The sequence below is a fragment of the Boleophthalmus pectinirostris genome, unplaced genomic scaffold, assembly GCF_026225935.1.
Source record: "Boleophthalmus pectinirostris isolate CB_2022bp ecotype Guang Dong unplaced genomic scaffold, ASM2622593v1 HiC_scaffold_10, whole genome shotgun sequence".
NCBI classification, from domain to species: Eukaryota; Metazoa; Chordata; class Actinopteri; order Gobiiformes; family Gobiidae; genus Boleophthalmus; species Boleophthalmus pectinirostris.
Window position 1 is genome coordinate 23,781,428 of NW_026570971.1, and position 27,135 is coordinate 23,808,562.

Below are 27,135 nucleotides of genomic sequence, written 5' to 3' on the forward strand. Positions count from 1 at the left end.
TCACTATTTCATTTGCAAATATATCCTCCACTAACACATCATAGAGCGAAGAAAATGCAGGACAGAAAGATCTCCATGTAGATAGTACTAGTATTATTTTATTCAGCCTTTATGCATATGCAAGTGTTTGGACTGGTGTTTTTTTTAACTACACTGTGCAATTTGGATTTGGTTTTGTTCATAAAATATGCTCGCCTGTATAAATAAAGGTGATATGGATTTATATTTCGATGGAGATAGCTGGAGGAGAGGCTGCTCCAGTGCCTCTCTGCATTAACCCAGTATGAAATATTTAGCCTGAGCACATCATCCATCATTAACACACAATCATGTTCTATTCATCGCAGCACATTACATACAATCAGAGCTTTAGCCCAGTTTGTATGTGCTCTTACATGGACACCCCACAGAGCACATATACATATATATATAAAACATTGCACAGAGGTGAAATAGAGGACATTGTAATCAAAGGTCATTTGTAAACATTGACTGGGAGTTGCTGTACCCTAAACTATATTATATAAAAAATACTTGCGTGTCTTTTGTTGCATAGTGATGGTGTTATTATTATAATTGAAGAACAGACATTTTATTATTGTTGTAAAGCCCAAAATAATTCTACTGGCATTCTACTATTTTGTGATTTTGAACTCTTTACATATCATTCTTTTTAATAACTGAATTGTAGTCCTTTTAAGTTATAAAAAATGTTGCTGTGTAGAATGATTAATCATCACAACTGTGTTACTCAGTTCTCTCCCCACATGTGCCCAGGTCAGAGTATAAGTATGTGACGGCCTAACTGTGGGTGTGTGTATGTGTGTGTGTTACAGAGTCGGAGGTGACCACAGTGAACCGTTGTCTGGACGCGGCTAAAGCCTGTAACATTGATGAGACATGTCAGAAGACTCGTACAGAGTATGTGTCAGCGTGTATCCAGCCGTCCGCTCGCTCCGGGCCCTGTAACAGGCCGCGCTGTAACAAAGCGCTCAGGAAGTTCTTCGACCGTGTTCCTCCAGACTACACCCACGAGCTGCTCTTCTGCCCCTGCACTGACACAGCCTGTGCCGAGCGCCGCCGCCAGACCATTGTCCCCACCTGCTCCTATGAGGACAAGGAGAAGCCCAACTGCCTGGCACAGCTGCGTGTGTGCAAGGCCGACTATGTGTGCAGGTAAGACCACTCCTCTGTGTACACACGTACAATCAACTGTGTAACTGTTACTCACATTTAGAACTGATCAAAAGGACTCAGTATGTAACTTCACATCAAATCTAGTCACAACTAATATTTGGGGAAGATAAAATAGTCCCTACCAATATTTACCATTTTATTTTAATCAATAAAAATATCAATTTATTCTGATATTTTTCCAAACTCAGTAGTATTGATTTAACATGTTTTAGTTCACATTTTATTTATTAGACGTTCTGAGATCTTTCCAGTGATATGATGACAGGGTTACCTCTGTCACTATTTCATTGGCTGCAACAGAGTGATGTCATTAGTGGTGTCAGGAGCCTAAACTGGGGAAGCAGCAGGACAGTGCCAGGACCCAAAGATGGCGGCTTGAGCAGGCATGAGTGAAGACAATGCACACCAAACTTTGAATAACTTTTCTATAGGAACTTACTTGGCTTCATCTTCAATTAAACTTGCCTTATATTGAGTCGCTGTGGAAAAAGAGTGACTATCACCACAAGTGCTCCTCCCAAACGGAGCTCTACTCCTGCACTGTGAGCCGCCCGACTCTATTGACAATATTACATGAAAAATGTTTGGACATGACCTCACAAATATCTCATCACCAACAAGCAAAGGGAAATCTGCTACAAAAGAATAATCTTAGAAGGGCAATGAACAAAAATTGTACATTTTGTGAAATGAAAAATGAAACCAACTCTCACTTATTCTGGACCTGCCCAGACTCTTGTGTGTTTTTGGAAAGAATTCATAAAACACATGTGCTGTTTGTTTTTTGCAGTGTGCATCATACAAAAAGTGAACAATATTATATAATGAATCTGTTAATCAAGTCATCTATCAGTTGGTTTCATGAAGGGGGGTGGGGGGACCTACGCTCTTGGGTTATTGTTTTGATTACTCTGATAGCTATAATCAAACCATATTTAAGCCGTCCATCCAAAATATACTAAAATGCTACATTAATGCACTAATTGAGTATCACACAAAACGTAAATGGACCATAAAAGGTGCTCACTAAAGTGCAGAGATGCTCCTTTATACCGCTGTTTGGAAGATTACACAACAAGTTTATCACCTTTTTTTTTTCTTTTTGATTAGCTCCCTCTGCAGCCTTTTTTAATATATTTCAAACTATTCCCCCCACAGAAACAAGGACAGAATAGAACTGGGCTGTGTGCATGAAGAGGTAGAGAAACATTAACACATAAATGTGTGTCCCTGATGGACAGTAACTGCGATGACTTGGTTTGACAATGACAGAGAATGTAATACCTCAGTGCACTTTTCTTTTCAACATTTTAAAACTAACTGGGAGAATTACATCAGATTCTTGCAATGATTATAATGTAGGAGACTCATTATTTGGGCTGAGGCATATTTCTCATTCACAATACATGAAAAGTAACTGATCTCTTATCTAATTCTGTTCACAAGGCCAGATGTTGGGTAAACCAGGAGAGCATTCAGAACCTGTAGTCCTGTCTCTTCTAACCCTGCTGTTTTCTGTCTGAGAAGAAAATTGTTCTCACTGCATTAAGCACAAAGTCAACCTTCAATAAACCCAAACAGAACATTCTCTCACAAAATGCACTGAGGGCCCGAGAGCCGCTTTCAAACACTGACCTTAGATTACAGCCTGTTGAAACAAGACTCGAGCAAGATTAGGCGTTCAACTACCACTCTCTTATTAGTTATTATGGGCACAAATAAACTAAAGAACATTGTTTTAAAGTTAAAGTGTTTTATTTTGATAGTTTGAAGTAAATAAGTTCAGTGATTTGCTTTAATTGACATTAATGTGCTCTTCTTTGATAATCTACAAGTTTAGTAAAAAGACATTTTAAATGATGTAACTGCAATTAGACTTGAGATTCTCTCTCTCTCTCTCTCTATATATATATATATATATATATATATATATATATTTTTTTTTTTTTTACTCTGCACATTTTAAACATGTAAGGATATATTTAAGGACATAAAAGCATTAACATTTTCTGGGTTTCCAGTTTGTAAAGATTTAGCCTTTAAGCTTTTGTGATTTTATAAATATATAACAGCTAAACCTGCTCTTTCAGTTGTATTATGTAAGAATGTTATTACATATTACTGTGGATTTTACATTGATTTCACTCATTCGTTGTACTTTGCAGTGCTTGAAAAACACTTTAACTTTAAAACACGTGTACTCTTTTAAAGCTCAATGATTTCTTATGTATTGATACTTTGCAGCTGAAGTCATCAACATTCTGTGGCGGTGTGATGCTATCTGTAAGCACTGCTCTGTCTGAGGCTTTGTTAGACGTTCATCTGAGCTTTGAATGTTATCTGACCAGAAAGTTAATAACTTAATAATTGATTTGTGCTGTGAACATTCTGCCAACACACATACAGGAACAAAACCCCCATACGTGATGTCACTGCAAAATATCAATTTATTTACATATATGATCTATTGATTCGTTTTTAATTTTATAAAAGTAACACAAATGCACTAAGCAAGATAATCTATTTGTACGTAGTTCATATTTGTATCTAGGTTCTTTATTTCCACGGCAACAAATGATTTCAGTTAATTTTCGTTGCCGCTTAGAAGACAATAAGTGGAATTATGCATTTTGAAGCTGAGCCTGGCTGCCATGATATATTCACTCACTTTTAATTAGTCGACTGTCTTTAATTAATTCCATTGATAAACTCATTTAGTGTTTAATTAGTTTAATTAGATGTGTGTTCGTTTACTGGGGGGAGCGCAGAGCCGCACTAGTCATTATTGGAACAGCTATTATCTGAGGATTCACACGACTGCCCCGCCAATATTTACCAACGAGCAAGTCAGGTTATCATGGGGTTAGGCTGTTTGCACTTTGAGATCAGGATCAGAAAAGTATATTTAACTAGATAAATGCAGACGGAACATTTGTACAGCATTTAAATCCATAGTTTATCAAGAATTTAAAAGTCCACCATGCTAGAGAATGTTTCTGCTGACAAAAGGGACAAACTTTGGACAAGATGACATTGCCAGATTGAGAAAGTTTGGTCAGTGAAATGGAGTAGAGATTGCAAAAACAGAAATCCAAAGAGAATAAGTCATGAAGTTACAGTACATAGGAAAAGTGGATGCAGAGGCAAGGTGGGTGAAGTGTCTAGCCCAAAGACACAACAACAGTATAGATTAAAATCACTGTGTTCCCCGTGGCACCAGGTATTTCCAGAAGTCTCCCATTCAAGTACTAACCAGGCCCAAGCATACTTAGCTTCGGTGGTAGTACCCAAATCAACTTTCTCCAGTGTAAATACTGTTCAACGATAGTGTGACAGTAATTAGCCAGGCTGGTGCCACCTAGTGCCTCCACTCAATTTAATTTCTCTCCAGCGACTAGGTCAGGAATCAGAGTACACTAGACCTTTTGCAAGAACCCCAGAAGTTGTAGACACACACCGGCCAATCAGAGGAGAGCTGTGAAGCCATGACATCAAACTCAAGCGTCTGTCTGGGTCTAAACAAAGTGGTTGAGATGGATGTAGTCAAAGACAGACAATCTGGGCTGGACAACAATTCCCGAGATCGAGGATTTAAAGCCAGAACAAAGAGAATGTTTGGTGAATTTGATCAAGGATTTAGAGTAGTGATGGGCGAATGGAGCCTCGTGAAGCACTGACACCTCAGTCGCAATATTGTCTCAAATGGTTCGATGTGTCTGAGGCCTCGGAGAAACACTGACCTCTAGTGGACAAATATAACCATTGGCATGCAGGTGTCTGAGCATCGATGAAGTATTGTTAGTGTAAGACAATACTTGTGTGTAGAGCGACACCGTACCTAACAACAACAAAAATAATGATGATTTAAAATAATACGTAAAGAGCAACATAAATAGCAGCTGTAAATAAGAAAATAGGTTACTTTGTTAGGTGGAATTAGATCAAAAAGATCCTAAACCATGGATCGCTTTTTTGCACTTGTAGACGCCATCGAAAATGAAACAAATGCCAAAAGTCACCAAAATCACCACTAACGTCACACAATACTCCTCACTACCCAACATTTTTAAGAAATATTGGTGCATCTTTTATACTGTAGCAGTTTAGCGCTTGTCAAACCACACAAGTGTGCTGAACACTCTGAAGCATCTGAACCAATAAACACTAGATGATAAACTATGTATGAAAACTATGATAAACTATAAACTATAAACTATGAATACTAATATGATAAACTATGAAAACTAGTATGATAAACTATAAACTATGAAAACTATGAAAACTATACAATAAACTATGTATGAAACTATAAACTAGTATGATAAACTATAAACTATGATAAACAATACTAGTATGATAAACTATAAACTATGTATGATAATAAACTATGAAAACTAGTATGATAAACTATGATAACTATAAACTAGTATGATAAACTATGAAATACTATGATAAACTATAGTATGATAAACTAATATATGAATACTAGATAAACTATAAACTATGAAAACTAGTAATAAACTACTAGTAATAAACAATACTAGAACTATGAATACTAGTACGATAAACTATGAATACTAGTATGATAAACTATGAATACTAGTATGATAAACTATATATACTAGTACAATAAACTATGAATACTAGTATGATAAACTATGAATTAAACTATGAAACTAGTATGATAAACTATGAATACTAGTATGATAAACTATGAAAACTAGTATGATAAACTATGAATACTAGTACGATAAACTATGAATACTAATATGAATAAACTATGAAAACTAGTATGATAAACTATGAATACTATATAAACTATGAATACTAGTACAATAAACTATGAATACTAATATGATAAACTATGAATACTAGTATGATAAACTATGAAAACTAGTATGATAAACTATGAATACTAGTACAATAAACTATGAATACTAGATAAACTATGAAACTAGTATGATAAACTATAAACTAGTATGATAAACTATGAATACTAGTACGATAAACTATGAATACTAGTATGATAAACTATGAATACTAGTATGATAAACTATGAATACTAGTATGATAAACTATGAATACTAGTACGATAAACTATGTAATAAACTATGAATACTAGATAAACTATGAATAAACTAAATACGATAAACTATGAATACTATGTATGATAATACTATGATAAACTATGAATACTAGTATGATAAACTATGAATACTAGTACGATAAACTATGAAAACTGGTATAAACTAGTATATTCCTATGATAAACTGGAAATAGAAGATTGTGATTGTGTGTCTGAGAAGATAGGTGACATTAGGTTGTAAAGTTCTTTTTGAATGAATAGGCTCTATTCACACTCACAAAACCAGGAAGACTTTTGGAAACATGTGATTACAACTTTCGATGTAGTGACACTGGGCTCGACGACCGACTGTGATCAAACCCACTGAAGTAAATGCCATGAGCGGTAAAATGAGGACTGCATACATATGTGCTGTTTGGAATTATCTTGAATTTGGCACCTCATCTCTTCTAATCACATGTACCTAGTGCGCTCGGAGTTGTGCGTTAGCGGGGAAATGATGAAAACTGAGGTGTGGTTGTAACTGTTGATTATTCAAACATAACAGAAGATTATGAAGATTAAAAAAACTGGGCCACTTTCTCATTTTTCCTAGATTTTTCCTAGCCTTACTACCGCAAACAGAGCCTGCCAGAAGTTGTCATTGCATGTTTCCAAACGTCTTCCTGGTTTATGTCGTAAGCATGAAAAGAGCCTACGCTTATTGATGAAGCTTTATTGAAATTGATCAGTATTTGGGCCGAGTGTAGTGGTCTGCCCTGCGAGCGTTGATGTGGAGCCCCCTAAACTGCTCATTTTGAGTGTATTAAAATGCACCAGCTGTTTTCACCTTTCTCCCACCAGACTCCAACCATTCAGCCACTGCATACATCAACCACATTTAATCTAGTTCCTCTTCAAATGCCAAACACACAGAGGACCTCATCTGTCTCACCTATCGATCACCCGAATACCACCACCCCACTGTCCCATGGTTTCACAATTATTACTTAATTTGATAAGACACTGCATGATGTAAAGGGTTATTATAGTTTCACATCAGTTAAAGGTGCATTGTGTAACTTTTCTGGTAGAGGGTCCGTAATGCTTTTCTCCATGCAGATGTTTCACAGTATGGTATTAAAACTTTCTATCATCTCACAGTCAGAATGTCAGTTTTTCTAGGTATTTTTGAGCAGTAAAACCACCTGTACTTTAATAAATGTAAGATATAGCTGTAATTCCAGGAAGAACAATGACATATCCATAGAAACAAGATGGTAATGGACCCCCAACCAAAAAGTTCCCTAGTGCACCTTTAAGTGGCATTTGAGAAGAAAAGTACAAGAATACAGGAAGTATTAGTAAATTCTAAAACAAAATACCTCTAGCTGTCATCAAAAATGAAAATTCCATCCAAATTTCAGGCAATTAACCAACAAGGAAGGCGTTTTTCTGGCAGTTTTGGGCCTGCTTGCACGAGAACGCTTGCATGTAAAAATGACAAAATATTTTATTGGAAGTGCCTTTCGTTTAGATGGCGTTTGGGGGGCTTAAAAACACAAAAATCTTAAACCACCCTCCAGAGTGGAAAAGTTGAATATGCTCCACCATAGCGTTTCCATCTACACTGCCCAAGACGCAAAACTCTGGTCAGATCTGCTCAGGTTGTGTACAGTCCCTGACAAAAGTCTTGTCGCTTATCCATTTTGTAGAAACAAAAGCTTATAACTTGACTTTAAATTAATCGATTGGTTTTAGAAATGTCTCATATGAAAGCTAAAACCCTCCCAAATTATGCTCAATAATACAAAAAAAAAATTGCTTCACTGAAAAAAGATTGATCATCATTTAATGAACACAGAAAGGTCAGATTTTGGCAAGACAAAAGTTTTGTCGCCTACAGAAAATTGAAGAAATAATTTACTTCAAATACAAAAATATGTTGCATAACATCAGTGAATGAAGTAGTGGTGCTGTGAGATCCATATTTAATATCTTGTATGATTTCCATGAGCTCATCAGGAAGCAAAGACACATCAGAGTTCATCAAGATTCGTTTTGTTCATTCTACCCCAGACATGCTCAATGATGTTCATGTCTGGTGACTGGGCTGGCCAGTCCTGGAGCACCTTGATCTTCTTCGCCTTGAGAAGCTTTGATGTCGAGATAGAAGTATGCGATGGAGCACCATCCTGCTGCAAAATTTGACCCCTTTTATGGTTGGGAATGTAAGAGGAGCTAATATGTCTTGATATTTTAGGTTATTGATATTGCCTTCCACCCTGCAAATGTCTCGCACACTCCCATAATGGATGTAACCCCAGGCCATGATTTTTCCGCCACCAAACTTAAGTGTTTTTTGGGTGAATCTTGGATCCATGTGGGCTCCAGTAGGTCTCCTGCAGTATTTGTGGTGGCTGTGATGTAATTCAAAAGAGGATTCATCTGAAAAATCCACCTTCTGCCACTTTTCCAGTGTCCATCCTTTTAGCAGGCTGTGGGCCTTGGCAAATGCCACACAGTTTTTTTAATTGCCTTTTGTTTAGTGCTGGTTTCTGTGCACTGATTCGACCATGGAGGCCATTTCCAGACAGAATTCTACAAACTGTTCTGGTTGACACAGGGACTTGAGGTGACCAGGCCTGGTGGAGCTCTGCTGCAGTGGAAAAGGGGCTGGCCTGTGGATTTTTGAATCAACAAACGGTCCTCCCGAGCAGTTGTCTTGCGGGGTCTGCCTGGACCTGGGCTTGTCAAAAACATCTCCAGTCATTTCAGATCTTTTTCTTATTCTTTGTACTTGACGCTGAGACACATTGAAGGTGTCAGCCACCTCAGCAGTGGATCCTGGTCTTCAGCCTCTTGATAATTAACGCTTTGGTCTCAGGGTGGATCTTAGGCATGTTGTCAGAGGTCAAGTTGCAGTTGATGTGAAGGTCTGGTGTGCTGGGGTTCTTTTTATACACACCCACTAATTGACTGATCAGTAACTGATCACAGGTGAGGCTGTAATCTAGGATTGGGTGCATCATATGACAAGGTGACAAAACTTTTGTCTTGCCAAAATCTGACCTTTCTGTGTTCATTAAATGATCAATCTTTTTTCAGTGAAGCACATTTTTTTTTAGTATATTGAGCATAATTTGGGAGGGTTTTAGCTTTCATATGAGACATTTCTAAAACCAATCGATTAATTTAAAGTCAAGTTATAAGCTTTTGTTTCTACAAAATGGATAAGCGACAAGACTTTTGTCAGGGACTGTACATGTTTACGTCACATACAGACAGTACACAGAAACAAACATGTCAGATCATTTCCATGCGTCGGACCTTCAAGTTGCTCTGGCAGCTCTAATAAACTTACATGAGGCTCTCAAAAAATGTACAGAATCTGCAGAGATACTATTTTTGAACAGAGAAGGATCTGCAATCACCTCTGTCAAATTCTGGATGCACCAGTTCGTCAAAGGTGAGCCAGACGGATATGGACGAGACCTGGAGAACCAGTCGATGGTGGGACAACTTTGTGGAAGGAGTAGCTGATGAAAATGTGTGGCGTGAAAAACTTCCATATGTCCAAAGATGCCATTTCTGCTTTAAGTACAAGCACACCGAATCGAATTCCACACACTTTTGCATCACCGTATGCAGACAGATTTCCTCCTGAAAACGCTCATCTAAACACGGAATAAAAAGTGAAGACACGACCCCATTTTTGCGTCTTCTGTTCTGACCATCATCATATAAATGTAGCCTTAAACATTCAGTGAACAAAATCTTTTGTTAACATTATAGCAACTTCTACATATGTCATATCTGCTACTTGTGTCCAACCTGGAAGTAAAAGGATAAACTTCAGTAAAGTTAAGAAATTTGAAAAAAAATAAAATAAAAAATAGGGCAAGTAAAGGGGCTTATGTACTTTAAGCCCAGTCGGCCCGGGATGACTTCTCAAAGTATAGAGTGCGTTAATACAGAGGTATGAGGAGTGAGAGAGATAGTTAGAGGAAGAGGGATAGAGTGAGAGAGTTGGGCGGGAGAGAAAGAGGCAGAGAGGGGAAAGAGAGAGAGACAGAGCGCAGTGTCCTTAGGGGGATCAGACGCAAATGCCAGCCTGCAGGAGCTGATGCGTGATAGGATGGCCCGGATAGCCTTGTGTGAGGATGAGGAAGATGATGATCTGTGGCTGCCAGGAAAGGTGAAGATGGCGGCATTTATATGAAAGATCCATATTTGTCTAATCTGTGCACAGCTATAGGCAGCAGACACTTATTTAGGAACAGAGCCAAGGACGAGCTCTGACTCTCACTGCACTCACTGGCTCTGGTCAGGCGGGGCTGTGAAGAGGACTGACACAAAGGGGGAGACATTAGATTAGTTTTTATGGTGCTAAGTTAGGTCGGATATTACTACAACTTTTACTACAATAAAACCAAGCTTACATTATACAAATATTCCAAGATGAAGAGACTCAGACAGACACAAGGAGAAAGTATTAGTAGATTTACTGAATGAGTCAGACCCCGGCGGAGATTGAAGTGAGGCCGAAGAGAGGGAAGCGGACGATGAGAGGATGAGGAGAGTGAAGGGGACGATGAGAGGATGAGGAGAGTGAAGGAGACGATGAGAGGATGAGGAGAGTGAAGGAGACGATGAGAGGATGAGGAGAGTGAAGGGGACGATGAGAGAGATGAGAGAGAGATGAGAGGGAGATGAAGAGGATGAGGAGAGTGAGGAGATGAGGGAGACGATGAGAGAGATGAGAGAAGTGAATGGAGATGAGAGGATGAGGAGAAGGGATGAGAGGAGGGTGAGGAGGAGAGTGAAGAGGTGAAGATGAGAGATGAGGAGAGTGAAAGGGGAGACGATGAGAGGATGAGAGGATGAGGAGAGTGAAGGGGACGATGAGAGGATGAGGAGAGTGAAGGAGAGAGATGAGGAGAGTGAAGGAGACAATGAGAGGATGAGGAGAGTGAAGGGACAGATGAGAGTGAGAGGATGAGATGAGATGAGAGGAGAGGAATGAGGAGAGATGAGGAGAAGACGGAGATGAGAGGATGAGAGAGAGACGAATGAGGGAGATGAGGATGAGGAGAGTGAGGGAGAGTGATGAGGAGATGAAGGGGATGAGAGGATGAGGAGAGTGAAGGGGACGATGATGAGGAGAGAGAGATGAGGAGAGTGAAGGGACGATGAGAGGATGAGAGTGAAGGAGAGTGAGAGGATGAGGAAGGAAGAGAGAGATGAGGAGATGAAGGAGACATGAGAGAGGTGAGAGATGAGGATGAGAGGAAGAGGTGGGGAGATGAGAGGGAGATGAGGAGAGTGAAGGGATGATGAGAGGATGAGGAGAGTGAAGGGAGTGATGAGAGGAATGAGGAGGAGATGAAGGAGAGATGAAGTGAGAGGAGAGTGAAGGAGAGGATGAGAGATGAGGAGAGTGAAGGAGACAGTGAGAGATGAAGGGAGAGTGATGATGAGATGAGAAGAGGATGAGAGGATGAGGGGAGTGAAGGGACAGATAGGAGATGAGAGGATGAGGAGAGTGAAGGAGACAGATGAGAGGATGAGGGGAGAGTGAAGGAGATGATGAGAGGATGAGGAGAGTGAAGGGAGACAATGAGAGGATGAGGAAGAGTGAGGAAGTGAAGGGACAACGAGAGAGGATGAGGAGAGTGAAGGGAGATGAGAGATGAGGAGGAGTGAGAGGAGACAGATGAGAGGATGAGGAGAGTGAGGAGAGTGAAGGGACAGATGAGAGGATGAGGAGAGTGAAGGAGACGGTGAGAGGATGAGGAGAGTGAAGGGGACGATGAGAGGATGAGGAGAGTGAAGGGAGACCGATGAGAGGATGAGGAGAGTGAAGGGACAATGAGAGGATGAGGATGAGGGTGAAGAGAGGAGGATGAAGGATGAGGAGAGTGAAGGGGACGATGAGAGGATGAGGAGAGTGAAGAGGACAGTGAGAGGATGAGGAGAGTGAAGGGGACAATGAGAGGATGAGGAGAGTGAAGGGGATGATGAGAGGATGAGGACAATGAAGGAGACGGTGAGAGGATGAGGAGAGTGAAGGGGACCGTGAGAGGATGAGGAAAGTGAAGGAGACGATGAGAGGATGAGGCGGTGCTAGGGTGGAGGTGGGGTGGGGTATAACTGAAGTAGCCTTGAGGAGTGTTTAGAGTGAGGGATTGTTACAACCCAGCTTGCTGCGGCTAGAGAAGTAATAAAATAAAAAAAAAAACAAGGTGGAGAATGGATTGAATTAAGTAATCTTTAATTAACAGGAAAGTAAAAGAGTAACTTAACAAAACAGACTAAAATATGTACAGAAAATAACCTAAACTAAGAAATAAAATAACAGGATTAACATATAATGAGTTTTGTGCCAAAAAACGGGTCACGTAGGTCTATACAAAAACAAGTGACTAAACTAAGGGACACAGAACAAAACTAAATCACGTGTCCCAAAGTAAAACCACACAAACCTACAAACAAAATCGAGAACAGAACTAAACTAAACTAGTGTCTCAACACAAACAAAGTGAGACATGTACTAGTACAAAAACAAATGACTGAAACACAGAAAATGGCAGACTGGCCACCAAGGCCAACAGCCCCGAACAGGAGCTGCCAGTCTTCTTAAACAGGGGGAGGAGGCTGCAGGTGAGGTGGGCGTAGACAAGCCCCACCAATCACGGACCAGGGATTCCACAGCAGGAATCAGGACAGTTAGAAAAAGAAATTAAAACACACTAAACAAGTCAGAACTGGAAACCTTAACAGGGATCGAGGCTGAGGAGCAAAGTTCGGTCTTTCAGGCTGGATTTACACCAGCTCCATTACTGCTGCTTCTGTGGATCTGATTCACAGTACAGTTACTCCCACAGCCTGCCTCATTGTCTGATATTATTACAAATGAAATTATACTACTCTTATGCTGTGTTCAGACTGTGGCCTCAGGGGTGTCTGGTTTAGATGCTTTCTATAAGGGTCTAGTCTGGTCCAATATTTCCGCTGCACATTTCAATGCACTGTCTTTCACAAGAACACTTTTTAACCTTCGCCAAACTCTTTAGAAGTAGCATTAGAAGTACCTCGTCATTTGTTTTACTTGAGATTCACAGCACAGTGAGAATGGTTTTAACATAAGTAGTGAGAGTGTAATTACACGGAAACAAGGCACATCTGCAATTCAGATTTATTTTTATGTCAGCTTGATTATTTCTAACTTTGTTCTCAATTTTAACCATAGATTTCCATGAAACCTTTTTAGTATTTTCTTGGTAGTAATACAGAAACAGGACAGGGAAAGGTTTACCTGACCAGCCAAAACCAGACACTTTGATAAAACTTTACAGAGACAAGTGGATCTGGAGCTGTTTCCTGTCTCCCAGATTTCAGAGGATGTGACTGACAGGCGGATTAACCAATCAGAGAGAAGTGTGGTATGTTCACGTTGGAGGTTTACACATAAAAAAGGGGGGGAAGCAACATAAAGGATTGAGAAATTGCACAGATATTTGCAGAATCAAACATCAAAGCACCTATTTCAAGTAAAAGAAGTTACATATTTTGTTCTGAAAGATAATTTTGGTCTTGCATTTGAGAGACATGTGCTACAAATGAACAGCTGTGGTTGGACCGTGGTTGGACGGAGGATTTTCACCCTCTTTAGTTCAGTTCCAAACCCTTCTGGATTCTGACAGAATGTAGAAGGGACTGGCTGGTCTGGCAAGTGAAATGTGTTGTCTCAGTTACAGTCTTATTTCCAGTTCATTATCCTTCAAACTACTACTACTACTACTTTGCAAACTATATTTTCGTTATCAATGTACTTTCATCTGTAAAGGTCAAAGGTGATTACAGTATCAGTGAGTGTATTGTATAGTAGAGAGTTTGTGACCCTCCTGCTTCTCTCCACCATGACCCGGGCCCAGTCTCAGTGCTGTATGTCCCTCTTCACTCTCAGGTCCCGCTGGTCTCAGTTCCAGTTCGACTGCCAGCCCTCAGACCTGAGCTCCAGCGGCTGCAGACAGGAAAACTACGGGGCCTGCCTCCTCGCGTACACCGGACTCATAGGTAAGTTCTCCGGGGATGGGGAAGTATAAGAAAGTTGGGTTATAGAGGTAAAATAAGAGAAAACAGATAGGAATATTTCAGAAGAACGATGTGTATATATGGGCTTAAGATTGCAGATTTTGGAGTTGCCAGGTAACAGAAGGCCTAGAGGAAGCCCAAAGAGGAGAGTTATAGATGTATTGAATGAGAACATAAAGTTGGTTGACGTGAGAGAGAAAAGTTTATATGTTATAGGGCCATTTTGGGGACAACAGTGGCACCTGAAATAAAGCAGCTAAAAAGAAAATAAAAGCTGTAGTAGAGATGTAGTGGAGTTTTGCTTTGATTCACCCTCTATTATAAAACAGTACATGACACAACATTTAAAGATGCATTATGTAACTTTTCTGGTGAAGGTCTGTCAACTGTTTATCACGTGGAAAATGTTTTGCTTTGACTGGCAGTACTGTATACTCACCTTTGTAACATCCGTAACATCAAGTTCGGTCAAAAATGAGTCATTTTGGGGGCATTTGAAATCTCTTTTATCATGTGAATAAATATTGTGAGCCAATTTGATAGTTTTAACGAGAAAATATATGACAACTGTTACATCCAAAGCCATATGAGAAACCACCAGCTTTGAAACATTTTTCTCAGTTTCACAATCTGGCGAGTTAAGGTCTTTTGCCTTTATACGGCAGTATTATAGCATTTAGGTGTTTACATTGCCAAAAACAAAGTGGGCTTGCCTCTTCACAGATCTGGCATATAACTTGGCCTGGTAGAGTCACCTTCTTGTCTTCGTGGAGGTAGATAAGTGTGGATTCTAGGCAAAGCAATTACATCTCCAAGGAGCCAGGTTGGTGCCAGAAAAGTTCCACAGTGCAACTTTAAGATACTGTTTTGAAAATCTTTAGTAATGATTCTATGCTTATTATCAGCACATGCTTGGGTTTTCATGGATATTTTGCAGTGGCATCAAGCTGGGGGTGTTCTACATGTACGCTACAGGTCAAAAGTTTTAGAACACCACACTTTTTCTAGTTTTTTACTGTTTACTGTTGACCAAAACATATTTTAAACTTTTGATTCATGAAAGTGTCCATCTTTGGCAAATATAACAGATACAACATATTCTTCAGAAAGTTCGTCCCAAGTCTGTTGCAGAAGTTCCCATAAATGTGTGGCACTTGTAGATTGCGTCACTCTTCTGTCCAGTTTATTTCAAACCAGCTCAATGGGGTTTAAGTCTGGAGACTGAGCTGGACACTCCATGTTTTCAAGCTTTACCGTCTTGTTCTTTTTTCCTGAGGTAGTTTTGGCAGAGCTTGGACTTGTGTTTTCTTATCTTTTATCTTTTTTGTTTAACCTCTGGCTGTTCAGTATTTACCTTTGTACCATTTCAAGCTCTTCATTGGACTTGCACGACTCGAATTGCAATAAATAATGTGGGTGTTCTAAAACTTTTGACTGGTAATGTATGCATGACAGAATGTCAAAAGTTTCCAAAAATAGTTTTAATATAGTCTGAAAACTCAATAAAAATACAAAATGGATATAAACAACATATTTTCAGGAGCTTGCGATCAACACGAGCGTTCACGGTTCTGTTTAGGAGTTTAATTTCAACTAAAAGGTGAGAGTGACTAACTGAAAAACTGTTGACTAATGCTGTCTGTAACTGTAGCCCTAATGTTATTTGACAGCACAGCTCAGCTCACTTGTTGTAGTCAGCTTTGTCAGCCCAGATTAAAGTCTGACAAGGCTTCAGACAGTTAGGGAATGTTGACAATCAGCTTCAAAATATCAATAGAACAAAAAAAACTTGAAAATGTACGTACAAAATAAATATATTGTGTAATCAACAGCGATAAGAGATAGTTTGACATATTTGCCCCTTGGTTCAATCCTCGTTCACCAGTTGCTGTATTGGTAAAGAATTGCTCGGCTAAATGGTTTGAGAGCGAAGGAGGAGGAGGAGGAGGAGCGGTGAAAGAATAAAGAGGGTGAGTGAGGTCCAGTCTAATCAATACAGTCTGATGAATGCGTCTGAGGCTGGAGCTGGCATCATAAGGAGCACAATTACAACTATTGACTGCTGTTTGGGCTGAATTACAAACATTGGCTGAGGGCATAATGCAGCCTCTTAGCTCTTCAGAGAAATGTCTGAAATTAAGGTGGTCCAAAAGATTACATGTTTAATCAAATGTTTTTCAAATGTTTTTTGACAATGGTGCAATCAGTGGGGGCAGTTCTACAACAGACTGGAACTTGCCTGGCTTTAGTTCCTCCTCCTCCTTCTACAACTATTACTATTACTGCTACTATTACTGCTACTATTACTGCTACTATTACTGCTACTATTACTGCTACTGTTACTACTGCTGCTGCCGCTACTACCACTATTACTACTATTACTACTACTATTACTGCTACTGTTACTGCTGCTGCTACTACCACTACTACTACTATTACTACTACTATTACTGCTGCTGCTGCTACCACTACTACTACTAATACTGTTACTGCTGCTGCTAATGCCACTACTACTACTACTACGACTACTACTGCTGCTGCTACTACTACTACTACTACTGCTGATGCTACTACTACTGCTACTGCAGCTGCTGTTACAACTATTACTACTACTGCTACTACTACTACTACTACTACTACTACTGATGCTACTACTACTGCTTCTACTGCTACTACTACTACTGCTACTACTACTACTACTACTACTACTGATGCTACTACTTCTGCTGCTGCTGCTTTTTTTTTTAGCAGAAATACAGTAGTATATTCATAGACAGTTCAGATAATATTTTCCTTTTCATTTAGATTAAGAAAAAAGAAGGAAATTCAACATTCCCAACAAATGTGTAGTTAAATATAATAACTTATAATAACCTTAATTAGCCTTAATAAATCATGAACACATACTATTACTTTCATAATATACTAATACTTTATTCAGATTCAGGTAATTAATTACCTGGGGTTTGGGTGAGGGTGTTAATAAAGTAGTTAATACAACTTAATAAACTATGTATTCATTTTGAATTAAAGTCACAGTTTGTAACTTTCGGGGGTGGAAAGTCAACTGTACGGTTCAGTGGAAATAGAAAGTTAAACCATGGAGATTTATTTATTTATTTATTGGATCTCCATTAGTCTTTAATCGGGTAAAGATGTAAAGACCATTCTTCCTGTGGTCCAAGTTAACATAATTTACATGAAACTGTTCCATTATACTAACTATAAAAGTTCACTCCTAAGTTCATACAGTCCTGTTCCATAGTATATACACACTACATCAAAAACATGAACTATAATCCAACAAATTACAATAACTAGTGACTAAATATAATTATGTACACTTTCCAATATATTTCTTTAACATTTTCTTAAAACTTGGTTCATGCTTGTGAGATAGATTTTATGGTTTATATGGGTTTATGTCATACTGTGGAATATTCTAGCTAAAGGACCATTTCCATGGAAACAAGCAGGAGGAGGCCCTTTTACAGTTGAGTGCGAGTAAACATCCACAAAACACATTATTTTATTTTAGTCTAGTTTTTGGCAGAAAGTTACATATATGTTCACTCTTTTTTAAGGCTGTTATTCTAAATGTTTTTAATTCTTATCCACTTTGGTAAACTTCCTGAGTAGATCAACACTATGTATACTTTTTACCCTTGGAGACTGCACCGGGAGTGTCAGTTTTGTGCGCTACAGATAAAAGAGGACAGAGAGTTGTGTGACAGTGATTGGCTCTTCTCCTAAACTCACCTCAAAGTGTGAATCCAGGCTCCTGTTTGAAACTGTGGGACCAGGGACAAAATCAATGCAGGTAAATCACAACTTTTCCACATCCCCTCTGCCTCAAAGAGCAACCATTTTGTTTCCCAGCCACTTTAAAAATACAGGGCTCACAAAGACGTATCACCCTTCTCCCACAATGACTTCCACAAACATTTCAAAAAGTCCAGAGGCGTGAGGCGTAAAGGAGAGAGGAGGAGAGGACTTTAGAGGGGAGAGCCGTGGAGGACCACCGCGGGGCTCCTGCGTGATCACAGAGCACTTTGAGCCGGTGAATAATACCCAGCTGGAGATACTAGTTATGGCTGAAAGGGTTTCTAAGAAGAACTCCTGCCATTATTATTCTGAAAACGCTCAAATTCTGTAATGTCGTGTTGAAGTTTGGGAGATTTTATTAGCCCAAGATGTGAGTTTGGATGAATAAGATAGACGAAGATCGACTAAGTGCAAGGATTCAGGGTCAAATTATGTCGCAAATGGAAGTGAAGAGTTTTGGATACTCCTTATCTGCTTTCGACTAAAATGCAACTGATACTTGTTTGTTTATTCAACAGATCAACACCCAGTAAATCCAAATAAATAATTGGTTTGCTGGTTGTCAAGGCAACTAAAATAAATGGTTTAAATGTTTTAACTGACATTGATTTTTCAAAACTGAGAACTTAACTTAAAGGTGCACCATAGAACTTTTCCGGTCCTGCTAGTCTCCATGTGCCATTTCTTGACCTGGAATGTTCCACAGCATGGCATTAAACATTTCTCACATTTAAGAGGACAACATGCATTTTTACTCTAATTGGGGTCCCCTCTCCACAGATCTGACCTGTAACTTAACCTGGTGTTGTCACATGCTTGTCTCCATAGAGACGTGACATGTGATGATGTCATACTTCCAAATGCAGGGCAAGAACGAGCTTTTCCCATTAATTACATTGTATTTGCCATGAAATATCGGAAAAGTAAATTCCCAAATATGGAACCTGATCATTTTTATTACTAACTAGACCCCAAGATGCTATATAACAACAAAAATCTGCAGTTGAACAATACTGATTTTAGCTATACATCTTCTGTAGTAACTGTTTTTGGCCTATAGAAAGCTGTGAGGTCACCTGAAACCCAGCAATACTGTCCAATTTTCCAGAAAAAAAACAGTAACTCCATGGAAACACGCACATGGCAGACCCTCCACTGGAAAAGTTACATATGTCCTTTTAAAACATGTTACTATTTTGCCAGATGGAGCAACATAATAAGAGCAAAATAAACAGCATATTTTGTGAATCACCACTTGAAAACTAAAACAAAAACATCTTGGCTCGATGGCCTGTAAACTTGTCAAATATTTTTCACTTGTTCTCATTTGCTGATCCTTTTTTCCTCTTTCTGCAGGAAGTACAATCACTCCAAACTACCTGGACAACTCCACCTCCAACGTGGGCCCGTGGTGCTCCTGTGCTGCCAGCGGCAACCACCGGGAGCAGTGTAACGACTTCCTGGAGTTTTTCCATGACAACGTCTGTCTCAGTGAGTAATGGACACACAGACCACAGGGTCGATTTTACCTGCTGTAAGATTTCTCACACTGTCATTCTGCGTGTAAGATCTGCATAGATACTTTTACTGTAGTTTTAATTTGGCACTAAATAGTTTTGTCCTTTGAGTTATATGAATACATGAATAGTTGCCGTCTTTCTTGCATCATTCAATCATCAGCTTAATGTTATTCCCATCACAAACAATAGAAGCCTATATGTCTGTTATTTTTGAGTAGGAATTGTATGTTCTATAGTGGAAATTCACTATGGATAAATTGTAAAATAAATTGTACGGGTATGTAACCAGGGTAAAATTCAATCCGGTTGCCCAGATCCAACCCAGGTTTTCTCCTGTGCCACATGACTTGTCACCACCCTTGACACCACCCATCACACCACCCATTTCACCAATTATCCAATCACACTTCATCAGACAGAGTATATAAGGTCCCCTGACTTCTCTCTCCTCAGTTGTGTGGGACAGAAGTCAGGGGACAGAGCTTTGAAGAACCAGACCCGATGCGGGACATTGTCATGTGTGCTGGGCATTTCATTTGAAACAATACTGAACTGGCCAGGTGCCCAAAACTGGGTTTAATCTGATGGCGAGCTAGGAACTGTCCTTTGAAAGAACCTCCTGTCTGGTAGGAGGTTAACCGCCTGTCCTCTCCCAACCTACTCAAGCTACCTCCACTACTTAACTGTTCGGTCATCTGCGCTTAATGGGCATTGTACCCCTCATAATAACTAATACTGGACACTGATGTGGCTTGAACTCTGTTTTTCCACGCTGGGCAAACAGACCGGTTTCTCAAGGACGTTTAATTGATTTTGAGTTTGGTTGGTTTTTGTTTTGCTGCAGCTGATGTATATTTTGGGTTATCTCACTTTTTTCCTATATAATACACATTATTCATTTTTCAACTAGTCCATTGTCTTAATTTGCTGCCCCTACCCTCCTGTAGCCTTACCTAGGATCTTTTGACCATCCAACTCCGCTAATTACACATAGTAGTCATTACGTGGTTATTACACAGTTATTACGTGGTTATTACATGGTTATTACAATTGTAATTATTACATATTTGTTACACATTTATTATTTAGTAATAAGCAAACACTTGTTACAGGTTCATTTGAATTTGTCTTGGTTTGGTCCTGGTTTGAGTCCTGTTATACACTTGGTTTGGTGCTGTGTTAGTCCTGATTTAGTATTGGTCAAGTGCAGGTTTAGTCCAGGGTTACGTCTCAGTTAAGTTCCAACTTTGATTTGATGCATTTTTTAAATAACTTTTTTGTGCACAATGTCACAGAAGACATTACCCTCCCCCAGTGTCTCCAGAGAAAAGAAAGATAAATAATAGTACATAAATAATAACCAAAATAATATTAAATATGAAAAAAAAAAAAAAAAAAAGTGAAGAATGCAAGATTTGGTGCCTGTGCAAGTATGATCACTCCTTTAGAATCTGGTACTGTATCAGCAACCTCATTGTTGATGGGCACAAGCATCATCCATCGCAAGCACCTATTAAAACTTTAAGTCTATCCTTACTTTAACTTTTTACTTTAACTTTTATCATCAGGCATCAAAACCATCAAAAACCATTAAGCTCAGTACTTAAACTTGGAAAAACTTACAAAATAAGAGAAAGTAAGTAGCAAAAATACTTACTTTTTATTATTACCATTTATATTTTTGCTGCTGTGTCCAAATATTTTCCCTTGTGGATCAATAAAGTTTGTTTAAGTCCAAGTCTATGTGAAAGTACAGAGCTCAGTAGTATTAGATGGTCTGTCTTATCAACTGTACCAACTGTGAAATATACTGCACGTTACAGATCTAAAAATGCAGTTCTTTCTATTTGAGCTGCCTGATGGATGCCTTGCTTTCTGTCCTGTTTACTATAAGCTCCTTAGAGACGGGGAAAACAAACCTTTGTAGAGTGTGCTCATTGTGCGTTTGTGTCTGTGCAAAGAGACTGTGGCTGTCCAAACACAATGTCAGATAATGGGCACGAGCAGGTTTTTAATGGAGATGTGATTTGTGGAGCACCCATGCATGCCCCCCTCTCTCCAGGCGCCCATCAGTCAGAAACAAACACACGGACTCTCAAATACAAAGGATCTGGTTCTGGGGGAAATCGTTGGAGCTGTGCCAATAATTGAGAAAATGAGGCTTGTTTGGGCTATGCTATTTTGGTTGTAATCCCTGTGTGAAAATAGTGTTGTACAGTAATGACATTTTTATTTGCATTAGAGCTGTTCAAGCAATGCCTAGAACTGTATCAAATCTATCCTGTCAATTTACTGTTCAGGCTTCATCTAACTACCTGTTCTCCTCAGTGTAATGACCGTAGTTGTCTCGTGTCTTATATAGAACAAATGTTAGGTACTAGTAGTCTTGCACTGCTTTACTTTTCTAATGGAGAGTCTTGTTACTTGTTTGTTACCCTGGAATTATTATGACTTTACCTAGAATATTCCACAGTATAGCATTAAACATATGTATTGGAGACAAGCAGGTTCCATCACCAGGACATGTTACAGGTCAGCTCTATAGAGAGAGGTACTTGATCCAGAGGGAAATTTTAGTTTTTCTTCAGCAACATTTACACTGCACTTCTCTGTCGCCTTTGTGTCTCAGGTTACGTTTACATTGAAACGAATCACTCTATCACCATATCGAAAACAATTTGCATCCAGACACGTCAATTCTGTGTTCGCAAGCCTTCCCTATCCACACAGCTTTGTGCATATTAGTTTACGTTTTACAGAAACGAAACTTAAAACCACATGGTTAATTTGCATAAACTAAGCACTCAAAAAACAGCTCTTACTCCTTGTGCCCTGAGGCAGTTAGCTTCTGTCGGACTTTAAAAGACCACGACTCAGTGGAATATGAGTGTTCTTTCTGTGACAGAGGGGTGTTCTGCTAATGGGGAGTCTGTTCTGTGCAAGTAGTTCTAGCTACGTTGTTTCCCCTTTGTCTGTGCTTTGTGTAAATTGTTTTCCGCAATAGTGTCACATGACCGATGTCACGAACCCAGCGAATCAGGAAGGCACAAGTCACAGTGACGTGGTCCAGTAAGGACGGACACTACAGCTCCTACGTCGGCATATCAATGTTTTCAGGCGTTCACACAGTGCCAGATCAGATCTGTACTCAGATGAATTTGTGGGAGCTGCAGGCACCAGATTATTTCATTTTTGGAGTCGTTTTCCATTAGATTAGTGTGGACGAACACTGCATCTGCAACGAAAACGACTCGAATATGTACTAGTGTGGGGCCTCAGTGAAAGACCCAGGTGAACACAACAGGAGAGCCTCACTCTTACTCTGCTCTGGTTTTTCACTTTATGATGAAATAGTTCATTTGTTCAAATTATTTAATCTAGAAGGTTTGGGAGTATTTCCTCTGTAAGGTCTTCTGCCATATTTGCTGCCACATGTGGTGTAACAAGTCTGTAGCATCTCAAATGTCCCTAGTTAGCTCGTTAGCTAGCCTCTTGCACGGTCACCATGGATACAGTCCCTTACTTATGTCCTTTGAACTGCACATGATATTGACTCACCCACAATGTTCTTCAAGGTACTGTTTGAGCAATAAAAACATCTGTAATGAAAGAAGTGCTAGAAATACATGAACTGTCTATATATATAATGCACATTTAAAAATGATCACAAAGATGCGTGTTGTCATTTTACCTGGAATATTCCACAGCACAGCATGTAAAATATGCTTTCTTACTGTGTTTGAATCCTGCTCTCAGCATAAACATCATTGGGCAATGATGACCCACATGCTGATGGTGTGATTCCAGCTCCTATAGATGAATACAGTCATTGTGTCCTTGGGCAAGGCACTTAACCTTCTCTTGCCCCAGTGCCTGCGCACATTGGAGTATGAATATGCGTGTGAATGGGTGACGTTCCATGATAATAAGTGCCTTGAAGGTGGAAAAGTGCTTCATAAAATTGAGACCATGACCATAAACCCATACTTAGTCCTTTAACCCATCCTTGTGCTTGCTCTCTGTCAGACTGCGGTCCGTCTCCGTTGACATTCTGTTTGCTGCTCCTGACTTCAGCAGTACTGTGAGAGGGGCCGGCGCTGCTGCTGTGAGGGGCTGTGCCGGGGCCGTGCTGCTGAGCCAGGACTTCAGGAGGCCTTTGATGACTTTGTAATTGAGCATAATTTGGTTTGCTGCCTGCGAACTAATGAGGCGGGCCCAAAGAGAAGTGTCCAACTAAAGCACTGTCCTCTGGAGCTGGAGAGGTGAAAGACTGCAGAGAAATGATGCGTGTGAGCCAGGGCTATTCAAACTGGTGTGCAGGCTTTTCTTAAGTCATTGTTTAGGTAGGTGTAGTGCTGCTTTACTAAGTGCTTTCTTTAGTCAGGGTTTAGACACAATCAAGCGGTTTATTGTGTCCTTTTTTCTAATTATGTTGTGTTTTTTGTCATCACTTGGACTAGAGGAGACCAGGTGGGGATTCTGGTGTGGAGTTGGAAGTGAGCGGGGGGCACTTCCGGCTCCATCGACTCTGGCTCCAAATGATTTTAATCCAAAAATTGTTGCCCCTTTCTCTGTAACCGCTGCTGCGAGGCCTGTCATTTTAAAATGTTCAAATTAACCTGCTCTACATGATCATGGTGTTTTTATTTCAATACTTTGTCCGTAAATAAATGTCATTTCCTAATATTTAACTGGCTCTTCATTTGACTGGAGCTATGGATGAGGGCACACTCCCATAGTCCATTTCTTTATACAGTCTATGGTTGGCATCGCTGTTTACCCAGCAACTCAAAACAGATTCCAGTCCTCTGGTGAAGTACCCATAATCATCATCCTAGTCCACATCTGGAGTTGGGTCCATTGCTCCTGACTGGTCCAGCAGCACATTGTTAAAGGATGGGTCAAATGCAGAGGACATTTCAAGTCTGCAAACATACTTTTTGAGTTTAGACCCTTAGACTGTATAAAGAAATAGACTAAGTGAATGTGACATCGCCCATAATGTTCGGCTTCAGTCAAATGAAGCTCATAAGGAATTTATTTACGGACAAAATAGTGAAATAAAAACACCAGGATCATGTAGAGCAGGTTAATATGAACAGTTGATAGCTAAGGTCAGTTAAATACAATCAATCAATGAACCTCCCCAGGGACTACAGCTGGAAATGAGCACATTAGTTACAACCTGGTAAAAAGCATCTCTACTTTTAAGGTTAATGTAGATTGTGCACTGTCCCTGTCTCGTTAAATAAAAATAAATACATAAATAATGAAGATTTTATCAAAATAACAAGGCTCACAGCAGGAGTTATAGAGAGAGGTGACAATTTTTCAATGTAAAGTCAATTGATGGAGCCAGAAGCTCCCCCATGCTCACTTCCTCTTTGAACCCAGTGCCTCACTGGTTCGCTTTGTCTATGTTTTAGACCTAGTTTAGTGTGGATTTATACAATGCAGGTTAGGAATGTCACAATATTTTAAGTAATAAGATTTAGTACTGTCAAACGATTAAAAAAATTGAGAGATTAATTATTTATGATCTGTAATTAATTAATCTAATTAATCTCTTTTTTAATCTCACCTAAAAATTGCTGAGAAAAGCGTCAGTCTGAGGTATTTTCATTTTGAATTCGTGATTACATTATTTTCATACTATCATTAACGTTTTTATATAACTATCATCATTATTATTACTATTACTAATCTGCATAAATAAACTCAACTTTACAACACATAAACCATCACCACTCTAGAGCCACATCAGCCCTGTTTGACATTAGAATGTGTTTAATGCAGCTTTGCGCAAGTCTTACAGAACCTAAACTAAAAACTGCATGGCTAATTTGCATAAACTAAGCGGAGAAAAGAAAAAAAAAAAAACGCTGTTGTGCACTGATGCAGTTCAGCTTCTGTCGGACTAAAGGACTTGACTCAGTGGAATATGAGTGTTCTTTCTGTGACAGAGGGATGTTGATGGTGAAGGTGAGTCTGTTCTGTGTCTGTGTCGCGATGTTTTCAGAGATCATATGTGTGCAGGTTTATCGCAGATGCGGGCGGGAACGGGAATGAAAATTATAATTCTTTGCAGGAGCAAGCAGAGCAGGAAGGCACAGTGAGGGACTGTGTCCTAACAACACATAAAAACTTATTTTATAATAAGGCAACTCGCGTACAGAAACAGTAAAGTTAGAGATAAAAAATTTGATTAATGCTATTAAAAAACATAATGCGCTAAATATCACTGTAATTAATTAATCACAATTAACGCGATAATTTGACACCCCTAATAAAATTATGGTGAGAAGAATGATCTAAACGACAGTGAAAAGTGAAATGGATGGATGACCATCTTTATGAAATCACACTTAAATACACATATTTACACAGATTAAACACAGAAGTACTTTTTTGCTTCTAAAATTGCTTCGTTTATAATTTTTTATTTATTTATTTTTTTGTTCTTATGACTCACAGTGAACGTTTATCTTGATAATTGGCTGGTTTATTTTTGGGTTAGTTTTGCTTTTTTTGTGTTTTTGTCCGTTTTATTTCATTAAAAATCTTGGTCTCGATAATGGCTCCTTCACTATGCAGAGGAGCAGCCCATGATTTCTAAATTCTCAGAGCTAGACGAGAGGATGAGAGGATGAACGGAGGTGTAGAACATTTATTTCTGTAATTATATTCATTTTTGTGCAAAGAAAAAAAGAGTGTGGATAAGCAGCAAAGTGTCTAAAAGGTTTCACACAGGAATAAGTGCTTTTCAGGGTTGGGGAAACAAAAAGAGATTGAGAGAGGCCTGAAGGAGGAGAGAGGCAACATGGCCATCCAAACATTTACAAAGGACCTGTCCCAGCAGGTTAGCATCAGGGAGTACAGTGTGTGACTCTAAACCAGGATCCTCGGGCTGTTTAAAGCAATATTGTTATCCAGCCAACATACACTGGGATTTGTGAGATTTTATTCACATGCAATACAGATTTGGGTCAAGTTTTTATTTTTTGCCAACTTTGGGGGCAGAAAACTGTAGAAAGGTAAGATCAGATTAAAAAGTATATTCTATATATGTAGAATAAATATCAAAGCTATTTTAAAGATGCTGTGGTTAATTTGTGGCTGGAGGCTGCCACCACCTGCCTTTGTGGAGATGTTCTTGCTTTTACAGAATGTTTGACAGTATTACATTAAACTTGAAATCAATGAGCAGTTCATGCCATCAGACCAAGTTACACGTCAGATCTGTGGAAAGGCGAGTCAATTTACAGTGAGAGTGCATGTGTCTCAAGGTAGTTTGTTTTTAGCAACAAAAGCACTTGTATTTAAAGGGTCTATATTCCACTAGTTTCTGATCAATATTATAGTGTTTTCTGATAAAAAAAAATAACTGTAGTTTTGTTTTGTTTCATTCACACGTGTTTAAGGGCGCACTCA

At 39.2% G+C, this 27,135-nt stretch overlaps 1 protein-coding gene across 1 annotated transcript in view; it reads left to right on the forward strand.

Moving 5' to 3' along the window:
* The window catches only part of gfra4a (GDNF family receptor alpha 4a), a 62,717-nt gene that overhangs the window by 19,031 nt on the left and 16,551 nt on the right, over window positions 1–27,135 (forward strand). The window contains exons 4-6 of the mRNA XM_020921874.2: window positions 837–1,176; window positions 14,232–14,341; window positions 19,541–19,675. Coding sequence (XP_020777533.1) covers window positions 837–1,176; window positions 14,232–14,341; window positions 19,541–19,675 — 585 coding nt within the window. The remainder of the gene's footprint in view (window positions 1–836; window positions 1,177–14,231; window positions 14,342–19,540; window positions 19,676–27,135) is intronic.